Source organism: Ipomoea triloba, chromosome 8 (genome assembly GCF_003576645.1).
Source record: "Ipomoea triloba cultivar NCNSP0323 chromosome 8, ASM357664v1".
NCBI classification, from domain to species: domain Eukaryota; kingdom Viridiplantae; phylum Streptophyta; class Magnoliopsida; order Solanales; family Convolvulaceae; genus Ipomoea; species Ipomoea triloba.
This window is the reverse complement of record NC_044923.1, coordinates 4,203,521-4,211,241: the sequence shown is the minus strand read 5'-3', so window position 1 is coordinate 4,211,241 and position 7,721 is coordinate 4,203,521. Positions and strand designations below refer to the sequence as shown.

Here is a 7,721-nt window from a genome sequence, read left to right as displayed (position 1 = left end):
GTGGGGGGTGGGTGGGGGGGGGGGATTGTTATGGACCAATTGAATTTATCTACTGATTGTATATCCTTTGAAGGCAGCAGGTTATGGTAATTAAGTTACTCAAGCAACATGCCTTCAAAATAGTAGGCTATAAAGGTCAATAGGATTTAAACTTGGTTCATGCATTTGATACAGTGATCATATTGTTTCTTTCCCATTAACATGAGAACGGGGTGGTGGCTTTGGTCATTGATATTTTGTAAAACTAGGTTCTAATACAACTTGAGTAGAAGTGTAGAACCCCATGCAAAGCAAATGAAGCAATACACCCAAGTAACACATTTCAGTGATGATGCAAGAAAACCTTGTTATTGGGTCAGATGACAGTAAACATGCATGGAGTAAAAGATTAGTTGACAACAATAGTGCTTATAATTTAAATCAAAAGTAATCCATAAGCTTTTTAACACAAAAGGTTTTAAAAATTGGTACATCTTTCTATCTATATCAAGAAACATTTTGTTGGGCAAGGTAAAACCATCAAAAGAAATTTATGCATTGCTTAGGTGATCCATATACACTTTTTAGTTTTTATCAGCTTTGAATTATACAATCAATTTAAGCTTCTTGTAGCATTCTAAATTTTCAAGTTTAACATAAGCACAAGGACCAAGTCCAATGACTTCCACAATTTAATTGGTAAATAAGTTCTATTTTGTTCGCTTCTCTAGAATGACCCATATGGAGATGCCTCCCATTCCATAGCAGGCTTCCAGTAGCGCAATTTAGAATAGGGCTAGATATAGTATTTCAGGTAATTGGTATTACACTATTAACCGGTTATTAGAACCATATACAATGGGCATCTGTACACTCAAACTATTTGAAGCTATTGCTTTCAAATGCAAAAGTAAGCTATGAGGAGAGGAGGGGGAGGGGGGGTTGGAAAATAAAAAAGGAGAAGGCATTTAGAAATAAAAACACTAAAGCAAATAATCAGATCTTACCAATATTCTTGTCAAATCTTCATTTTCATGACCATATATAGCAGATATTTCTAACAACTTCGGCAAGTTAAGTAACTTCTTCTCCTGCAAAAGGGCTATAAGTGGAAATAGTTATTAACACCACAATGAAGCTTATGACAGAAACATTTCACCTGTAAAAAAAGTGCTTTACTTTATGAATACAAGAAAAAATAAATAAATAAATAAAAATTTATCTCCAAGTGTGGCAGAGAAACTATATTTTCATAACTAGAATCTCAATTAGATGATTTATAATCCTACTCCAATGAATATGACAGCTCCAATGTCCACTCCTTGTCACCACAACAGAAAATAAAATAGATGGCTCTCTCTGCTCAATTTACACTTGTAGGATAATTACAAAGAGGTCTCCAGAATCATAGTGAGAATATGCGATTGGTTGGAAGTAACATTCAGAGATGAATGCCAGATTTTCAGGTGAATCTGTACAATTACAATTACAGACTGCATCCTTAATTACACCATCAGGGCCAATTATATTGTTTCCTTGTTGAATTCAGAATCACAAAACAACAGTGTCTGCTCAGGTGAATCTGTATAATTACAATATCACAGAGTGCAAGCTTAACTACATTCTCGGGGCCTATATTTTTTTTCTTTATTTAATTCTGAATTACTTGAGAAGTTATAAACAACAAATTGCAATGGAGCAGGATAATATACCTGAATAATCTTTCTGACTGAGACTATCAGCAGCCTTGACTCCAGGATCCCGATTAGAAGATCTACAATAAGAAATGATATTCACATGATGCTAAGATGGAAAATGGAAAATACTAAACCACTGGGGCACCCAAAGAAAGGAGTATAGAAGTGACTGTAACTTACATGCGATATAAGGTCATGAAGACACGCCGGGATAGCTCAAACTCACCAACAATGACTCCAGCAACTATGCCCTTTGCTCCTCGGTATGGGAAATCATACCATCTACTCCGAAATTTAAGAAAGCTTTCAAGGAAAGAGTGAAGGGAAGTGTCGCTGGCCACTGAGAAGAATGAAAGGTAGGCAAGAAAGAGTTAAAGATATTTAGCAAGTAGCACCTAAAGTAACCCCTAAAATCCGTCTTAACAACAGGCAAGAGAACATTTAGCATTCAAACAAAAAGATATGCTAAATTGTATAAATGCAAAAGCATTAGCATCAACTGTTTACAGTTTTTTAAATGCTGACAGTCCCGGAAATGAAAAACATGAAACAATAATTTCAAAACATGTAGAAAACAAAACGCGAGGGAAACATATAAATATAAAATATATATAGGTATATTTGCAAATATTTTTTATATAAAATATATATAAATATTAATTATCTACTTCTCTACTAGTTTCATGAAAAAAGTATTACACTAATAAATAAAATTAATGCACTAAATCATTAATAAATAGTTAAATATCACAACGTTTATTTGAAATAATAACACAAATACACAATATCCAAAATCGAAATTATTCTTAAACTTAAACATTCATGTTTTAAATAACATCTCCATTAAAAAAATATAAAAACTCCAACCCAGGTTCATCTAAAGATAGGTTGGCAAACTATAGGATGTTAACATCTTCCATGCTCACAAATCCATAGTCAATTAGTCCTTGTGTTGCTAGACATGTCATCGCTGCCCGCTGCTGGTTGTAGGCTGCATCACTATTTTTGTTGGTGTGTTGCTCAGTTGCTGGGATGAAGGGAAGCAGTATCGAACTTCACTAAAATATCACCGAATAGAATTTAAAGCAAGCTTTCCAGATTCTAAAATTTTACCTCAATTTTAAAAAGAAAAAAGAACCAGAAACCTGTTTCCAATTTTGGAAACATCTCTGCATGAGTTTCAGGACATTATTGAGACAAAACATTTCCAAAACATGGAATTGTGGAAATACTACCCTTTCAGAGTTCCTGTAGAACATAGCTGACAATATGTCCACATAATAATGGTGTTACAGAACAAGTAATTTTACCTAATGCTTTCAAGCTGAAAGCATTATAGTATTCTCACTGCACATAGATGCTTTACTACATTCTGTTTTTCCTCTCACCAAACTTCAGTCACCATCAAAATTAGTGAAACTTTCAAAAATCAACCCTCAAGGAAATAACGTATTCCCAACACTCCCAAGTCTGTGCCACTCTCAAAAGCCAGTAATAGCTTAACTTTCTTTTTCTCTGATCAGTCATCATATGGAAAATGATAATGGAACCACCTGTTTGTGATGTGACGTGAACAAACACATGACTCATCAATAGACAAGCACATTCCATTCCAATGAAAATGTGAATGAGATGCCCATTAAAAATTTTCATTCAACAATTATCAAATTCCTAATTGCAGTCATGCATGTATAGTCATTTCACATTCCACATTCTTAGCAGAGCAAGCTTAGGTGTTTAGGAACCTTCATACTGGCCATATAACAATGGATGAACTACTTTACTTATGTCCAAAAACCTAAAAACTAATTAGTAGTTAAATAGAATGCACAAGAAGAAACATTTTAGCTCAGGCAGCAGAAGGCTCAGCAGAATTAAACAAACAAAAAAAATATCGTATAAGCTTACCTTCTCGCCAGAAATCTCTAGGGTTCAGTTTAAGTAACCGAGACAACTCTCTGTTCAAAAGATCCACCACTCGCTGCGATTCCACAGGATCCAATCCGCCCTCGTCAGCTCCAAGCCCAGCCGCAACCGCCTCATCCTGAGGCAAGTAATTGACGAAATTGCCACTGTGGACACCACTGGAAACCCAGTCCCCATTCTCCGACATCCTAAGCCTGCTCGCCGATCCTCCTCCGCTGCCGCTACCGCCGCCGGCGGTGGAGGCGGCGCCACCGGACTTCTTAGATTGTTGTTGCCTGAGAGAATTCGATAGAGTTTGATTGGTTTGGACATCTTTCTTCGGCACAAACTTCTGCTGTGGTCTGCTGCTGCTGCTGCCGCCGCCTTGGTACCTGTTCTGGCTGCTGTATCGATTCGAAGACATGATTATACGCAGCGTATATCGACTTATGTATGTGTATATATAAGTGTGTATCGATTTGATGATTCAGTAGCCGTTTGCCACTACAGTTAGGGAGGTTTTGCGTCGCCGGGGACGGAGTTGTAAGCTGTAACGCACCTATGACCTACCTCCTTCTCTGAGGAATGAAACGACTAAACGATCTAACCTTTTGCGACTTTTGTGAAACGCGCAAGAGTAAATGGAATTCTATAATTGTCTTCTTCTTTTTTTTGGTAGTGGTATAAATTGTAAAATCTTGATTACAATTTTTTAAATATAATCATTTAATAGTGTAATTGAGATAAGCGTCTTATTTTATTTATCCCTTTGACAAATCGTACCATTTCTATGGTACATAACGAGAAGTATTGAGCTTATGATCTACTAGATTTTATACCGTACGCAGTAGATATCGAAGATTGATTGGAGAGTGTGTGTCTGATAGGTGGATGGAGTGGTCTGGTATGTGAGGTTTTTGACAGTGTAAGATTTATAGAAACGTCATGTCAGCATGAAGATAGGGAAACCTGCTAAAAGTTCTAGGCGATTTTTTTTTTCGTGGCTTAATATATATTATATAAAAGTTTAGAGTGTGACATGAATAATTAGATATAATTCATGGTGTTAGATGACAGCTAAAAAAAAAAAAAAACAAAGAGAAGTGATAACAATTACTTTTACTTAAAGAAATCTTTGTACAATTACAAAAGTACTGTAACTCTCAATTTGGGACCATACATGAATATGGTTGCAGTGCCAGAGAAGATTCATGTATCATATTTCCGGGTAGTCCTCCAATAAGTAATAACACATGCATTTGGAGACCATTTAATTTTATGTTAATTATTCTACATATTATTTCTTGAGGATCAACATGAAAATTAGTTTTTTTTTTTTTTTTTTTTTTTTTTTTTGCTGGGATAATTATTGCAAGTCAGAATATGCATTCTTCTTTGTATCTGGTCACAAGCTTGGCAGCATTTTCTGATAGACGCCAATGTCCATTCCATTGTAGGCAATTGGGGCATACATCCAAAGATCCTCTGAGCTTAGTAACTGGAGAATGACAACCAAGAAAAAACCAAGTTTAATTACCATGACTTTTTTTTGGAATATTTAAGGTTCATAAACGAGAATTAATGTATTCTGTCCCAGACAGAGGCCCCTCACACCCTGACCCAACAGAATAATCGAGGGGTAAATTACGGAAATGAGAATTAATGTAATGCTGGTCTAGAAAGAGGCCCCTCACACCCTGACCCGACAGAATAATAGATGGGTAAATTACGAATTCACTGTGATTCAATGACAGATTAGGTGGGAGGATCAGTGCCTGCAGGTGCACACAAGGAGTCCACCACATTGAGTGTAACTCCCACAGTGGAGCTGCTATGACTCGATTCTGTGTCCTAACCCACAATCTACCGCCCATGAACCAACTGATCGAGTTGTCCATGCCGATGAATTAATGTAATGCTAATTTAATTAGTATTGTATCAAGTTAATTACCTTAATTTGAAGCTGCAGAAATTTGACATAGTGAACAGCCTCTTCAAGCATGGTGCTAATGTCAACCTTTGTTCCATTAGGGACAAGGTTCTGCAAGATTCTCAGTCTCTCATTGATTCTTTCTCTTCTCCTCTGCAAAACCGTACCCAACATTATAAGACAACATGTAGGTTTAAGTTTAATGAAACAAGATTAACATAAATGGATGAAGTTTACTGAAATTAAGGTGGCAGTTCAATTCAGTTCAGTACCCTTGCATACAAGCTTTGTGGATCAGTAGCAGCCCCTCTGCTAGCCCTTGCTTTCCCACTGGAATTCGAATTCAGGGCGTCCCTGTTCAGCTCCAGAGATTCATCTTGATGATCACTGCTGCTGCAGCTTGAGGTCTGTGCATTTCTCTCCTCCTGATCTTCTTGATGATCTTCATTCCCACTTTCAGGGCTCTGCTTGGACTTTGACAGTGCCACTTTCTTGTTTTTCTGTGCCTGCATTTAGTAGTAAAATGTAAATATAGAATCATTGCAGAAAGATTGTTGGGCAGAGGCCAGTAAAGGCCAAATTCAGCACCCAGTCTGGGAGATTATTGTGCAGAGGTCAGTAAAGGTCAAGTCCAGCACCCAGTCTGGGGATTGCTGGCAGAGGCTTGAAGAGTCAAGTTTAGTATATTGCCTATCGAAAATGTGTGACCTTTGCTACGAAATATAGTTTTTGGCCTAATGAGTCCCAACAAGACCAGTTAAGACTGGCTGGTGCTGGGGAATTGTTGGGCGGAGGCTGCTAAAGGCCAAGTCCAACACCAGCACCTAATGACTGGGATTGTTGGACAGAGGCATGAAGGGGCAAGTCGAGATTTATCTATACAATTATATGTTGTGAAGTGTGAACTCACATTTCGCGAAACCCGGGGCTTTTTCTTAGGATTCTCAGATGAATCTTCTGCTGCTGATTTCTCAGGTTTCCTCTTGAGCTGCTGCAAGTTCTTGGCTGAATCAGCAATGACATTCTGGTGCCCTTCACCACTATTGATCATTTCTTTTGAGCAGACAGCAATGTCTGCTCCCATAACCTCATTAGGACAGCAGACAGGAACTGAGGAATTAACAATGTTGTCATCCACAACAAAAAACCCCAAGGGCTCAGATTGGACAAGGTTCATCATCATCACATCATTAGGCTGCAGGAGGGAATGATAAATGGGAGGAGAAGGGAAATTAAAACCATGATCTCCACCACTGCTATTGCTACTTTCTTGTGAGAAATACTGGTGAAACTCATCAGCATTATTGGTCACAACATCAGAATAGTCAGAATAGTTAGACAAGAAACAATCATCTTGGCTGTTATTAGCCATTGCCATCGCCCCGTTTTCGAGATCACATTGGAGCTGAAACATGAAATCACCATTCTCACTTGGAGAAAACATCTTGCTCAGACACTCCCATTCTTCATCAAAGAATGCAGCAGCTCCCACAGCCTCCATTGATGGTTCAAAAAAGCAAGAAAGGTGGGAGCTTTGGGTGTGGGTGTTATGGAGTGACTAATGAAAGTTTTGGTGGTGTAAAGAGCAGAAAGTTTAGGGCATATTTATACCTATGAAAGTGTATATGGAGAGAATGCTGAAGTGAGGGTTAATTGACTTGATTAGTATATTGAAATTATTATTCCAAATGATTAGTTTTTAGGGGGGAAGGTCCAAGCTTTTTGTACCTAATCTCCCCTGGAGTCCAGTGTGGGGCCAACCACCAGGCAAAGTACAACTCAGAGGGACCAAGTTCATGCAATGATGCATTAAAATATATAATGATCCCACTCTTTCAATTCCATTAACTATTTGACTTTGCTTATTAAGCATTAGGACTAGTGTTTTAGATTGTTAAACTGTCTCCATCTAATTCTTGGCTCACTATTGCTTGCAAATGAAACTTAATTAGCTCAAAACCTAGACATTTAGACCGCGTTTACTTCAATTCTTCATTTTGTTTGAAAGTTAATTTCAACGGAGGTTCCTTATATATTTTTGGTGATAATTCTAAATTTAGTTTGCTTTTGTCATTTAACACCCTACTATACACTGTCATATTTTAAATACTTTTGGTCCTTTGACTTTTTAGTAAAACCCTATTTTAGATAAGGACATTTTTCTATGACAAAGAAGAAAAATTTTTTTTTTCTCGACAACTATAGTAGAT

General features: G+C 37.3%; 2 protein-coding genes across 2 annotated transcripts in view; both read right to left on the bottom strand.

Moving 5' to 3' along the window:
* The window catches only part of LOC116027280 (activating signal cointegrator 1 complex subunit 2 homolog), a 9,746-nt gene extending 5,524 nt beyond the window's left edge, over positions 1-4,222 (bottom strand). Inside the window, exons 1-4 of the mRNA XM_031268806.1 lie at positions 3,585-4,222; positions 1,857-2,016; positions 1,692-1,753; positions 987-1,081 (exon numbers count right to left, since the gene is read on the bottom strand). Coding sequence (XP_031124666.1) covers positions 987-1,081; positions 1,692-1,753; positions 1,857-2,016; positions 3,585-4,005 — 738 coding nt within the window. The 5' untranslated portion in view covers positions 4,006-4,222. The remainder of the gene's footprint in view (positions 1-986; positions 1,082-1,691; positions 1,754-1,856; positions 2,017-3,584) is intronic.
* Positions 4,223-4,986: 764 nt separating this feature from the next.
* On the bottom strand, positions 4,987-7,012 carry LOC116027599 (transcription factor bHLH85-like). The gene is made up of 4 exons (XM_031269304.1): positions 6,422-7,012; positions 5,784-6,017; positions 5,533-5,664; positions 4,987-5,079 (listed from the first exon to the last, which is right to left on the bottom strand). The coding sequence occupies exons 1-4, from the start codon at positions 7,010-7,012 to the stop codon at positions 4,987-4,989; spliced, it is 1,050 nt and encodes a 349-aa protein (XP_031125164.1).
* Positions 7,013-7,721: the final 709 nt, after the last annotated feature.

Bases quoted from the DNA above. Each gene is read 5' to 3' on its own strand.
- LOC116027599 (XM_031269304.1), bottom strand. From the start codon at position 7,012: ATGGAGGCTGTGGGAGCTGCTGCATTCTTTGATGAAGAATGGGAGTGT. The intron at 6,018-6,421 runs GTGAGTTCACAC...TACTAAATGCAG, and splicing joins AGCCCCGGGTTTCGCGAAAT to GCACAGAAAAACAAGAAAGT. The intron at 5,665-5,783 runs GTACTGAACTGA...ACGGTTTTGCAG, and splicing joins CACAAAGCTTGTATGCAAGG to AGGAGAAGAGAAAGAATCAA.